Source organism: Crocodylus siamensis, chromosome 6, assembly GCF_052110815.1.
Source record: "Crocodylus siamensis isolate JL-2025a chromosome 6, ASM5211081v1, whole genome shotgun sequence".
Lineage (NCBI taxonomy): Eukaryota > Metazoa > Chordata > Crocodylia > Crocodylidae > Crocodylus > Crocodylus siamensis.
In genome coordinates, this window is record NC_143400.1 from 17,007,160 (window position 1) to 17,020,307 (window position 13,148).

The following is a 13,148-nucleotide window of genomic DNA, read 5'->3' on the forward strand; positions in this document are numbered from 1 at the left end:
AGACACCAGGAGAGCAGGGAAAGCCCATCTGCGAGCACTGAGCCTTACTGCTTGTTAGCCTGGCAGCACTACAAGGCCCAGCCAAGATAAGGGATCTTTCTGCTGGGAGCTGCCCACCTACGTGAGAACAACCAGGGCAGCTCACCCTGGCTGCTGGCAGCTCAAAGGTGGGGCCCTGTGGCAGCATCTTGTCTCATGGAGGGTCTGTGGGAAAGGAGGAAATGACACAGGCCATGTGGGGGGGCTGGCTCCTCAGCACCCGGCAGGGTCCCCTGGCTCCTTCACCCCTCCTCCCCCATGGCCCGCTCACACTCCCCAGCTTCACGTGCAGCCCCCACGCCCCAACCGTGCCCTAACAGGACCCCCCTGACTGAGCCCCATATGGCCCCTCCTAGGTCTGTCCTGCAAAGCCCTGGCATGCCCAGAGCTCTCCTTCCCCCAGCACCCACCTGGCCAGAAATCACTGCCCTCACACCCTGCTCCCCCACAGCCCCCTGCACTGTCCCACATCCAGCCCCACAGCCCCAGGCCTCTGCTTCCCAACTGCCCCTGTGACCCCTAGTCCCACACTGCAGCCTGCTATGCAGTGCAGTGCAGTGGCCCCAGGAGCACTGGGGGCAGCTCCTGCAGGACCCCGGGACAGAGCCCTTCAATGCAGCTGACACCAGGATGCACCAGCCGGAGTCTCCTCTGCAGCCCTGGCCCGGCCTCCCTCTCCCCTGCAGCCCAACCCCTCCACCCACACCCCTTGCAGCAGCTGTGGCTCCAGCCAGGGGAGCATAACATGCTGGGACGCTCCCCACACTCTGATTGGTCCCCTGTCCTGCTCGTATAGGCTGGGCCGGGAGGAAGGGTGGAGCTTCTCAGGGACAGAGCCCTGGGACCTCCTATAGAGCTGGCGCCTGTGTAGAGGAGCGGGTAGGACCTGGGGCGCAGCGCCCCCCTGCATGTGGCCCTGGGGGTGAAGAGCCCTGGGAGTGCGGGCAGGGCCCTGGGGACGGAGAGGGGGAGGGCTGCAGTTAGGACAGAGACTGTTGGGGGGTGGGGGGCGTGAAGGGTTAGGGGGGCTTGGGCACCGTGGGGTGACCTCATTCCTGCCCCCCTGCTGTAACCTCTGCCCCTGGAAATCCCCCCTGCCCTTCCCCCCCATGGAGCCCCCCACAACAAGGCCCCTAAGTAGCCCCCCCGCCCCCAACTCCCTGGGAGGTTGAAGTTTGTTCCATATTCCCAGCTCCCGGCCCCTTTTTCAAAGCTAATCTAGACCCAGTAAAAGCTTGTTTTTACTGAATTCCACGTCCTAAAGAGGGAGAATTTCATTAGCTATGCATACATACTAGTTAATATGTAAAATAATATCCCACATCAAGTACAGAGCCCTAAATGAAGGTCAGATTAGGGCGAGATTATGGGAGAAAATACTTCCTGGGCCACCCCAGACTTCCGTCAATGCCACCGGGGGACTGTCCCAAAGACCCCGACCACGGTCCTGCCCGGCCCAAAGTGTGGTTTGGCCGTGCCATGCTGACAACCAACAGCCCCCCATGCCCACTGCTGAGTATAATGACTCACATCAGGAATTTCTTTTGGGATGGGATTATGATTGGAAATCCTTCTTGGGCCACCCCACACCATGCCTCTGTGGCACCAGAGGACTCTCCCAGATACACCTGACCACAGTCTTGCCCAGCCCGGAGTTCATGTGCCAGGCTGCTAACTGGCAGCCCCCCTGTGCCCACTGCACTAAGTATACAGGCTTGAATAAGCACAGGACACCTGCAGAGAGGAGCAGGTATGGGATTGGGGTCCTCCCAGCCAGATTGGGCCCAGCTCGGCTTTGACAAATAAAGCTGAGAGTAAGAAAAGGGTAGGACATAGTGAGAAATAAATTTAAAGTTGGTACCATGGGCTGGGATTGCAGGTTAGGAATGAGGGGCACTGGCAGTCTCAGGATTAGATGTGGTGGGCTGGGGGAGACAGTAGCGGGGTCCAAGGGCTGTGGCTATGAGGACTGCCAGCCTGGGCCGTGCCGCTGCCCTGGGGTGCAGGTGCCATGAGTCTGGGGCGTGTGCCCTGCCTACCGCCATCTGGCCCTGCACCCAGGTAAGCACCTATCAGGTGGGTGCAGGATCCCTGCTCTGCGGGAACCCTGTGCTGAACCCACACTGGGATGCCCCAACCTGCTACACCCCTGCCCTGGCCCCTGTCACATACACACACAGAACCCAGGCATCTGTGACCGTGTGTACAAGCACACACACAAACACATACACATGCACACACACAAGGACCCAGGCACCTGACACCTCCCCCACCCCCCACCCACAAGAGCCAGTTTGTCTGACAGGCCATCACACATGTGGGACATCTGGGACACACAAACCAGCCATCATACCCCTCCCAGAATCCAGGCATAACACACACACACATGCATGCACGCATGTGCATGTGTGCGTGCACCTAGAAACAACCATAGGAATCCCGGCATCCGACACACAAACTGCCCCCACCAAAGACCCCATGTGTCCGACACAGTCACGCACAGACATGTCTGTCCCTCGTGTCTTCCAGGCTGCAACCAGGGGGATATCCCCAGGGTTGTCGCCACCACAGCCAGTAAAGCAGCAGCTGCAAGAGGAGCCAGTGTGATGCTAGGAGGTCCCGGGGCAGGAGGTGATGGAGACCATGCAGCCCCCTTCTGAGACCGAGATTCCCTCAGAGACCCTACAGCTGGCACTGGGGCATGACTTCTCCACCCCGGAGACTTGGCGTAAATGCTTCCGAAGCCTCCGCTACCTGAAAGCCAAGGGGCCGTGGGAGGTTTGCAGCCTCCTGCGGGAGCTCAGCCGGCGCTGGCTGGAGCCCCAGCACCGCAGCAAGGAGCAAATCCTGGAGCTGGTGGTGCTGGAGCAGTTCCTGGCCATCCTGCCCCAGGAGATGCAGAGCTGGGAGTGGGGATGTGGCGTGGAGACCGGCGCTGAGGCCGTGGCACTGGCTGAGGGGTATCAGCTGTTGGAGCATTGTGCAGACAGGCCTCTGGAGGAGTCAGGAGAGAGGCAAACCCCAGGGCTTGGGGCCAAGACACCTCATGTCTGCAGAGAGGAGTCCTTGCCCCACCAGGAGCCAGGTGAGGTACCAGACATAAGTCCTGGGCATAGGTCCGGGTGCCTGAGTGTCTGTCCTGCATGCAGGGGGAGAGGCTCGAATGTCTGCTCCAGCCCGTGACAGGGCTGCAATATTCATAAACACATAACGCTGTGGCTGGGCTGGGCCCGAGCTCTGATCTCTGCGGGTGGGCAGCTCCCTGGCTGGGGGCCCTGATCTTTCTCTCTGCATGTCTGCAGCACCCAGCAGAGAGAGGCTTTATCTTGTTTGGGCCTCGTTTTGCTGCCATGCTAACAATCAGAGATGTAATTCATGTTCCAACAACCATGCCCCCATGACCCCTCTGGGCCCAAAATGGGGCTGGTTCAGGTGATGGAGAAATGAGACTCCCCAGTGGCCTCTGGCTAGTTCACGTACAGTTAACGCAGGGCTCTGTCCTGCTGCAGATTTCCCTGTAACCGAGGAGACCGGGGAGCAGTGGTGCCCCAGACAAGGCCCTTCCCCTGGAGCGGGTAAGGAGTGGTGGTTTTATCCTTTCAAGAAGCAGGAGCCACCGTCTCCCAGTGGAGAAATCTCTGCCAGAACATTTTCATGGGGTCAGTGCTCCAACAGCTCAGCAGCTCTTGTTCTCCCAGAGCCATGGGAACTGTTTCATGAGCCCTGGAGAAGACTGACCTTGCATTTCCCCTCCCCTGCTCTTGTCATGTGGTTGCTGATACAGCTCCCACATCCCTGGAGCTTCTTTTCGAGGGAGTGATGTCCCTGCAGACCGTGACACCGTGCTGGGACCACCACCCAAGCTGAGACAGAGTTATTGGGGCGCATCTCCAGCCCCGTGCCCATGGAGGTGTGTTAGCAAGAGCTGTGGGACTTTGAGTCTTCCCTCTCCCCCATCTTCCACACACTGAACCCTCTCTTTCTTAGTCCCAGACCAGTACAGGAGACTAGCAGGGGTTTCCCTGTGCCGGCAGCACCAGGGCTACCCTGTGCAGTCTCTTCCCCACCCTGCAGGTGCTGGGACCCCGAGGAGAGGTGAGCAGACGCCTCCTGGAGAAGAGCCTCTAAACCTGGAGCTGCAGAGGACTTCCCCAGGGAGACTGGAGCAGAGGGGCTCCCTGATACCTGAGCCAGGCCAAGTGCAGCTCCGGGAGGTGTTTGCGGCCGTGGCAGTGTATTTCACAAGGAAGGAGTGGGAACTGCTGGAAGATGAAGACAAGGTGCTTTACCGGGACCAGATGCTGAAGATATACCAAACCCTCATTTCTCTGGGTAAGGCTCTGGTTGTTGCTTCTCCCTGGAGCAATGTGAGCTCTGAAGTTTTGTAGTCGTCTCCCTGTGTTTCAACAGTTTCATCCTTGTGAACTTTTGGCTGGTGGTTTCAATCCACTTTCTCCCCACTGCTCTGTCAATGATCAGACCTCTCTCACATTTCATACTGGTTTAATCCAGCTGTTGTCACTTGTATTTTCCCCATTCTTGTAACTCCTGGTGCTTGCATATTCAACAGTTTCATGGCAACATGATGTCCATTCCCTTCTCAGCATGGTCATATCATCTCCAATTTATTGTGCCTAAAAATACACAAACGTCTCTTCCTTGGGGAATTAGTCATGGATGCTTTTCCCTGCCACAAGTCCTCGTTTTAAACCTTCATTGAGAATAAGCTCCTTTCAACTCCTCTTCCTGGAATTATACTGATAAGAGAAATGTCACCCATTCATAAGTGTGTCCAATGTCTCTAACTTTTTGATACCTTGAAAACAAAGTTTTATCCTTCTGTTCCTAGTACATCACAAATCGTTGCATTTCCATGACTGTCTCTGGTGACTCTGTCAGTTTAATGCCCTTTCTAAACCAGGTATTGTTGGTATTTGTTTCCTATGATCATCCTTCCATGACCTGGCTGACAAGGACCATTGTCTACTGAAGGCTTCTCCCTGCAGTGCCTTCTCTTTCATCCTAAATGCTCATTTTCCCTTGTCCATCAGGGCCCTAATAGAAACCTTGAGTTCATTGAGTTCATTGGATCCATTCCCCACATTGGTTATTCTGTATCCAGTACCCAGTCACAAACACTTTAATCACTGCCTCAAACAGGATATCAAGGTCCTACACCTGAGTTAGTCTACAGCATCCAGCAAGGACAGATGGAGCTCTGGGGCTGTGATAATGAGGACGGTGGGGCAATCTCAAGGTCAGAGGACCTGCTGCCAGGTGAGTTGCAGCTGTCCCCTTCACCCAGCTCTGCTCTCAGTAATGCTCCATGCCCAGAGTGCCAGGGGGACCGGGAAACTGTAGACATGGCCTGTGTGCTGCCATTCTTGGGCACTGACCTCAAATACAGTACATTATGCTGTAATGTGTCCCGGCAGGTGCTGTGAAATTCAGAGATGTTGAGACAAGTAACTGTTCCCTTCTTCTTCCTCGGATGATAGATGTTAGAGGACAATCAGGTTTGCTGCCTTGATTTTTCAGCCCAGATGTGGTTTCCCTGGGATACCATGAACTTAAACTTCCATCTTCACTCAGCAATGTAAGAGATCATTCCCCAGCCCAAGCTAGCGATACCTCTCCTCTACCCTCTCCCAGATCATGATGGGATTTGTAGTCCCATCATGGGACTACAGCATGGTCCCAGCATGGTGTGCAGAAGCTCTTTGTAGCCATTCCTGTTGGACAGGAGAGAAACTGAAGCTGTCCTGGCTTTGCCTGGTCAGGTGATCTGGAACACAAGAAGTGTTTCAGCATGGTCTCAGGCTGCATTAAATGACTCTGTGGCATGAGTGGGATTCAGAAGCTTTCAGGTTGGGGGGGGAAGTGGATACCCCAAAGTTTGCACCAGAATTGTTTTCTTCATGTTTTGTCTCTGGGGCCCTGAATGTCACAAGGCCTGAGACTCAGCACAGAGTCCAGGTTCATGCCAAGGCCTTAGACACAGTGCAGACTCCTGTGTCATAAAGGTGTTTTGGCAGGAAAATATTGATTTCTTGAGGGAACACAGATGCTAAGGTCCAAGCCTGCTCTGAGCCTCATCCCAGCAGAAGGAATAGAAGTGCTTGTCCTTTGCTGGCACAGTAGGGATTAATCTGGGGTTTTGCTTCTCCGTGAAGGTGGTGCCTGGCTGCTGAGCACAGCTGAGGAGCAGACTCCTGCGGAAGGGTCTGTAAACCTGGAGCCACCATGGACTTCCCCAGGGAGTTTGGGTGCGATGGACTCCCTGAGACCTGAGAAGGAGCAATGGCACAAGAGTCAGCAGATGCCAGAAAAAGAGAAGGAGAATGTAGCAGTGAACCAGGTACAGTCTCTGGTTGAGCATAAGAGTGGAGAAGGGGTAGAACCCAGAAAGAGCCCTGAGTGCAGGGAAGAATTGGTGGAGCTGAGAGACCTAAAGAGCCCCTGGAAAGAGGCACTGCATGAAAGCCAATGCAGTGGGGTGGGCCTCAAATGGAACCAGGAGCCCACCCTTGCCCCAAGGTCAGGAAACACTTTAACTATCCATCACTCCTGGGTCTTCACAAATAAGGAGAAGCCCCACATATGCACCATGTGTGGGAAGCGCTTCACCTGCCTTTTTACCTGGGTGGCTCACCACCAGATCCATTGAGCTCCCCACCGCTTCCCCAAATGTGGGAAGACCTTTTTGTGCCCCTTGGACCTGGTCAAGCACTTATATGAGCACAGGGGGAAGCATCAGTACTCCTGTGTCAAGTGTGCTAAGACATATTTCTTCTCTCTATTTCAGCACTGGTGCACCCACCTGGGGAAGAAGACACACTGCTGCCCGGAGTGCAGGAAGAACTTCATCTGTCGGCAAGACTTGTCCCAGCACCAGTGTGTGCAGAGTGGGAAGCAGCCACACCATGTTACCATTTGGGGGAATACGTTCAGGAAGCCCTCCAAGCTTGCCAGGCACTGGTGCATGCACAGAAAGGAGAAGCCACATCGGTGCTTAGATTGTGGGAAGAGCTTCAACCTGTCCTCCAAACTGACCAAACACCGGCTCATCCACAAAGAGGAGAAGCGACATCGAAGGCCAGAGTGTGGGAACAGCTTCACCCAATCCTCTGACCTGGCTCAGCACCAGCGTATCCACGCAGGGGAGAAGCCATATCAGTGCTCTGTGTGTGGGAAGAGCTTCAATCGATCCTCCAACCTTGCCCGGCACCAGTTTATCCACACAGGGGAGAAGCCACATCGGTGCTCACAGTGTGGAAAGAGCTTCAACAGATCCTTCAACCTGGCTGAACACCAGCGTATCCACACAGGGGAGAAACCACATCAGTGCTGTGTGTGTGGGAAGAGCTTCACCCGATTCTCTAAGCTGGCTCAGCATCAGCGTGTCCACACAGGTGAGAAACCACATCAGTGCTCTGTGTGTGGGAAGAGCTTCAGCCTGTCCTCCAGCCTGACCAGACACCAGCTCATCCACACAGGGGAGAAGCCACATCTGTGCTCTGTGTGTGGGAAGAGCTTCACCCAGTCCTCCAACCTGGCTCAGCACCAGCGTATCCACACAGGGGAGAAACCGTATAAGTGCTCTGTGTGTGGGAAGAGCTTCAAACAGTCCCCTAAGTTGGCCAATTACCAGCGCTGTGAAAAAAATCCCCCTTTGCCCGTCTCCCTGGTCTGAGACAGCCCAGCCCCCGCCCCCTTCCGGTTCAGCTCTACCTGGTCATCTAGGCGACTGGGCTATAAAAATTCCTAAGGGAGGAGAAGCTCGGTCTTCCTTTGTCCTGCAGGAGACATTTTTTGGGAAGGAGAGGCAGTCATTTTGGGGACTCAACCATGCTTGGCCCTCTAAAGAGATGCTCTAGATGATTATACTGTGAGTGGATATGAAACTTAGCCAGTATATTAGGGCTAATTGTTTTTAGACGTGTGCTACAAGGGCCACAAGCCCGTTTTTGTATGACTCAGTGTATTAGAGATTACTCAACGTGTTTGGGTTTTTTTCTCTTACACTTCCTCTGTTCTCTACCCCCATTCTTTCCTTCTCTGACTGATGCAAGCTATCTGTTACAGCATGCCTGGCTGTGAATCTCTGAGGGGAGAGGCAAGCCTTTCTAGCTCCCATTGCTCAGATAGCTAAGGTGAGCTTGGCTTTTTACTTTCTTCTGGTTCAGGAGGCTACTTTTGAGTGTTTTAGGCTGAAAGCACTCAGAAATACTACTAGTGGGCAAAGCACCCCCGAAATCTGCAAGGTCTGTGTACCCCAGGCTGCACAGAGCCCTAACAGAGACCAGTGGCCAGGTGGTGGCAGCTTTACCTGAGGCTTGTGGAAGGTCTCCAGGAAGGGGGACAGCTGAATGTAGGCTCCCCAGGGGAGACTCCCAAAGTGTGGTTTTGGGCCTGGTTCATTGAGGTGGGTAGCTCAGCATCGTAGTGCCTCCTACTATCCCACCACAAGCTCACCCACATGGGCCACATTGGTGCTTGGAGTGTGGGAACAGCTTCACCCTACCCCTCCACCTGGCCTGTTACCAGCTTATCCACACGAACGGTCACAAACTCCTGCAAGACCGTTTCAGGCTGGACATAAGGAAGAATTTCTTTACTGTCCGAGCCCCCAAGGTCTGGAACAGTCTGCCAGCGGAGGTGGTTCAAGCACCTACATTGAACACCTTCAAGAGCAAACTGGATGCTTATCTTGCTGGGATCCTATGACCCCAGCTGACTTCCTGCCCTTTGGGCAGGGGGCTGGACTCGATGATCTCCCGAGGTCCCTTCCAGCCCTAATGTCTATGAAATCTATGAAATCTATGAAGGAGAAGCCACATGGGTGTTCTGTGTGTGGGAAAAAACTTCAACCAGTCCTCTACTCTGGCTTACCACCAGCTCAGCCGCACTGGGGAGAGGCCTCATTGGTACTTGGAGTGTGGGAAGAGCTTCACCCAATCCTACAACCTGGTTCTGTACCAGCATATCCACACAGGGGAGATGCCACATCTATGCTCTGTGTAAGGGAAAACTTCACCTGATCTTTCAATCTGGCCCGGTACCAGTTCATCCACACAGGGAAAAAACTACATCAGTCCTCAGAGTGTGGGAAATGATTCCTCTGTTCCTCCAAACTGGCCCAGAACCAGTGCATCCAGATCCAGCAGCATCCTTAATTCTGCCAGCAATGCAGGAGGGGCTTGGGAACATTTACCTGCTTAGCTACCACCAGCGTCTGCATCCTGGCAAGTAGCTTTATGCTTGTGGACTCACCCATCATTCAGCCCTTCAAGGGCACCACAGAACCCAAAGGACACAGAGGCCCCCAAGGTTTGGTGATAGGGAGGGGTTTAAAGGAAACACCTCAGGCAGAGGTCAGCCCAGATGCTAGAGGAACCTGTGAGTTGATGACCTCTGTAATTGTCATTTCTGCTGATACCACCCCCTCTCTCAAGTGTATAACTCCACCCCCTTTCTCTATATAACTGTGTTTAAGAAAATAACCTTGTGACTTATGAATGAGGTCCATTTTTTGGCAGGGGGGGCTCGTTTGTCTTGTTGTCAGAGGTGGCCACAGAAAGGAGAGGGAATGGGAGTTTGTTTGACACATTTTGAATGTGCCTGTGAATTTTTAAGGGGCAGTGGAGGTTGGGGGCACGGCATGTAGGTGAGGGAGTGTATGTCTAAGGAACTGAAATCGGCACCACCCCTTTCCAAGAGGAGAGCATGGGTGCAGATCAGTTTAGGTCCCCTGATATCTGTTCACAAGAACTGACTTCAGAGCCTGCTTCTCTAATGCAGCTCCCACTGGGTTTTTGCATCATAGCCTTATGGCGAAGAGAGTGGTATGTTACAGAAGTAGATGCATAAGCATTTGTTGTGGGGCCCTGAGCAGGACTGAATAGGAGCACAGGGAGGAACCAAAGTCTGCTAAGGCCCCCACTAGCCAAACTGGGTCAGGCCCCACGTGCGGCTGCCACCAGCCTCACTTGCTGCAAAGAGAAAGGCCACATGTCTGCTTCTCTCCCATAACATCTCCATCAAGTGACTGGGAACATGGGGAAGTCTAACTGAGACCCAGTGATGAGGTCAGGCCTCTGCTTGCACCCATGGCCACAGCCATATTAGGCTTCAATTCTTACTTGATGATGGCATTCCCACCAAGAGGGATAAAGCTAGTAGATTTTCCCTTTTGATTTCTCTCCCCTTGGTTCCGATTCCAGAGACCCGGAGGGCTGCTGAGCAGGGGGAAGTTGGAGGTGGTGATTTAGATCCCAGACACTATGTACCCCACTGCCCGGCCCGCCCCGCCCAGCAGTGGGACGTACATGGCTTTCCAAGTGGTGGCAGCGAGGCACGGAGACATGGAGCAGATGCTGTGCCCAGCTCGTAGCTGTGGCCCGCCCTTGCCCGTGCAAAGATCAGGGGCCACGTGCCCTCCCCACCTCCCCCCAGCTATCTGGTGCCTGCCTCTGGAGGAGCCACCGGGCTCTTCCTGGGGACAATGTGAGGTAGGGCAGGGCGGGCCCGGGGGCTGCATCGTCTCCAGCAAGGCAGTGCAGCCGAGGCTGGCCCTGCTCTGGGCCCTGGCTCTGGGCTCCCCCAGCCAGTGCACAGCTGGGGCTGGAGTGGGGAGAAATCTGGGGCTGGGGCTGGGGTCAGCACGGTCAGGAGGCAGCGGGGGGTGGTGCCAGGGCTGGGTGGTGGCTGAGGCTGGTGCAGCCAGTGCCAGTGTGGCCAGGAAGCAGCCGGGGCCAGGGCCGGTGCAGCTGTGTGGCTGCCAGGGGTAGGGCTGGTGCGGCTGGACCTAGGAGGCAGACATGGCTGGTGCCGCATCCAGGGCTGGCACGGTCAGGGCCAGGAGGTAGCCGGGGCCGGGGTTGGGAGGTGGGCGGTGCAGCGCTGGGCAATGCTGCTCCCCCCTTGGCCCTCCCCCCTCAGACTTTCCCATGGGGGTGTGGGGTATGTGTGCACGCAAAATGTTTTCTTCCTCCATCTACGCCTCTGCATCTGGCTGCTTGCCACTGCCGGCTTCACGTCTAGCTGCTGCTGCTGGCTTTTTCGGGGTAGGGGACACCAAAACTATTTCTTGCTACCCCCAAAAATGGTGGGCTGGACCTGCTAGTTCCCCTTGGCATTGGGCCCTGCTGCTCCTATGAAATGTTACTCCAGAACCAGGTGTCTGTAGCAAGGAGCTGCCAGCTGTCAGTTTAGCCAGATTCAAAAAGGGACTGGACAAATGCAGGGTGAGGATGAAAGGAATGGTTTGCCTGGTCTGAGAGACCAGCATTTCTGTGTGCGTGGTACGTGGTGCATGGTGCGGATATTGTAACAGGTCTGGATGGCCCGCGGGCCTTTGTATGGGTACACGGGCTGTGCGGGCACGGTTTTTGTAATGGGTTATAGTTTTTCTTTGTGGAGTGATACTCAAGAGTGTAGATATATATATAACCTTATATAAAGAGAGATATAAATTTTTCAAAAAAACATTCTTGGAGGAAAGGTGCGTTAGTGACTACTGAACGTAAGAGTTGGGGGGGCAGCCTCTGAATCAGAACTTCCCAGACCTTAAATGTTGGAGGCAGCAAATGAGGGAGGAATGATGGAAAAAAACCCTGGTCAGACCCAGCTCCCTCTCCCATTCACTACCTGCCCTGTGATGCTGTGACACAGGAGACTGGGTAAATTAGAGCTATCATCCACCCCTAACAAGTGGCAGTTCCTGTGTTCTTATGGAGGAGAAGCCTGAGGAAGAGCAAACCTTAAGTTTGGATCTTGGAAGCTCTTTAATTAGGAAAACTGTACTCAAATCTGCACAGCTGAGCCAACACAAGAACTAATGAAGGTGCCAGGCCAGAGCAGTGCACAGAGCAAGGGGGGCCCTTGAGGCAGAAGCCTGTACACATGCCCTGCAACGGGACTGCCCTAGTTCCTCTGAACGAGGGCTCCCACTCATCCGGGACACAGAGCTGGTGCTGCCCCTGTTCTCTCCCTAGTATGTCTCACAAGGAAGGTGGGCTGGTGCATTGCCCCCACTGTGCTCTGGTGGCCTATGCCCTGAGCATGCCCGTACTAAGACTTCCCTGGTCACACCACAATGAGCTGTTTGAGCATACTGAGGGGTGCCCAACCCACTATGCCTTGCTGCTGCTGATTGCAATGATGCCCCAGGTGCATATGAGAACCTGTTGCAGGACTCTGAGCTTCAAAGGTGCCCCAGGCAATCCCACACTTCCCCACAATGTGTGCCACTGCCTGGAGGGGTACTTCTGCCTATGATATGAGTCCCCGACCCCCGCAGCTGAGGTGGAGATCACCAGTGCCAACAATGAGTTTCTCTGCAAGTGACAGGCAGGGGGTAGCTAGGCCAGGCAGGGAGAGAAGGGAGGGACTAGCAGGGGATAAGAAGGGGCAAGCAAAACTCGGGGGGCACCCGAACCCCAAGCCTCCAGGCTTGAGCCTGCAAGTGGATGCCTGCCAAAGGTTTTGGAAACATCTGAAGCCCCAGATGGGGGCGGAGGATGTTTGCCAGTAGTAGAGCCACTTATGGTTCTGGACTGACTGTCAGATTTGGAATGTGTTTTGGCTAATTTGGCTTGGAATACAAAAAAAAAAATCTCCTCACTTCTCAGCCTTTTGGCTCAGATTAGTGCCTATGCTTGTCATGGATACACCATGACCACCCCAGCGGTTTTCCTAGTTGCACCCAGGGATGACCACTTTCCTGACACAGGGGTAGTACCCACCAAGGTAATGTATAGTTAACCTTCTATTTACCTGCTGGAGTGTGGAGAGCTTGGCTTTATGCCCACTTTGTGGAAATGGGAGACTCCTAGCTAGCTTGCTCCTGTGGCCATATGGCTAAGGGCAAGCGAAACTTGGGGGTGTCCAGACCCCAAGCCTCTGGGATAGGGCTTGCACTTAGGATGCCCGCCAAAGGATTTGGGAACATCTGAAGCCCCAGATGGGGTGGAGGATGTTTGCCAGTAGTAAGGCCACTTATGATTTTGGACTGACTCATGGATTAGGAATGCTTTGGCTGATTTGGCTTGGAACATGGAAAAATTAAAACAATAAGAATAAAAATATCTCTCCTTTTGCCCTGGGAC

General features: G+C 54.4%; 1 protein-coding gene across 6 annotated transcripts; it reads left to right on the plus strand.

The window, feature by feature from the left end:
• The first annotated feature begins 853 nt into the window (after nucleotides 1–853).
• On the plus strand, nucleotides 854–8,063 carry LOC149861306 (zinc finger protein 263-like). Of its 6 annotated transcripts, none has more exons than XM_090056354.1 (8): nucleotides 854–918; nucleotides 2,569–3,124; nucleotides 3,549–3,614; nucleotides 4,114–4,371; nucleotides 5,200–5,316; nucleotides 5,475–5,555; nucleotides 6,213–6,397; nucleotides 6,845–8,063. In XM_090056354.1, the coding sequence occupies exons 2-8, from the start codon at nucleotides 2,674–2,676 to the stop codon at nucleotides 7,730–7,732; spliced, it is 2,046 nt and encodes a 681-aa protein (XP_089912480.1). In that variant the 5' UTR covers nucleotides 854–918; nucleotides 2,569–2,673; the 3' UTR covers nucleotides 7,733–8,063. The 6 variants fall into 6 exon arrangements, with proteins under 6 accessions (XP_089912480.1, XP_089912484.1, XP_089912483.1 ...); XM_090056356.1 differs by lacking the exon at nucleotides 854–918 and adding an exon at nucleotides 1,206–2,100; XM_090056358.1 differs by lacking the exon at nucleotides 5,475–5,555.
• Nucleotides 8,064–13,148: the final 5,085 nt, after the last annotated feature.

Excerpts from the sequence above, each read along its gene's own strand:
- LOC149861306 (XM_090056354.1), top strand. The coding sequence starts at position 2,674 with ATGGAGACCATGCAGCCCCCTTCTGAGACCGAGATTCCCTCAGAGACC. Across the intron at positions 3,125-3,548 it reads CTTGCCCCACCAGGAGCCAG|ATTTCCCTGTAACCGAGGAG; the intron begins GTGAGGTACCAG and ends GTCCTGCTGCAG. Across the intron at positions 5,317-5,474 it reads GTCAGAGGACCTGCTGCCAG|GTGCTGTGAAATTCAGAGAT; the intron begins GTGAGTTGCAGC and ends GTGTCCCGGCAG.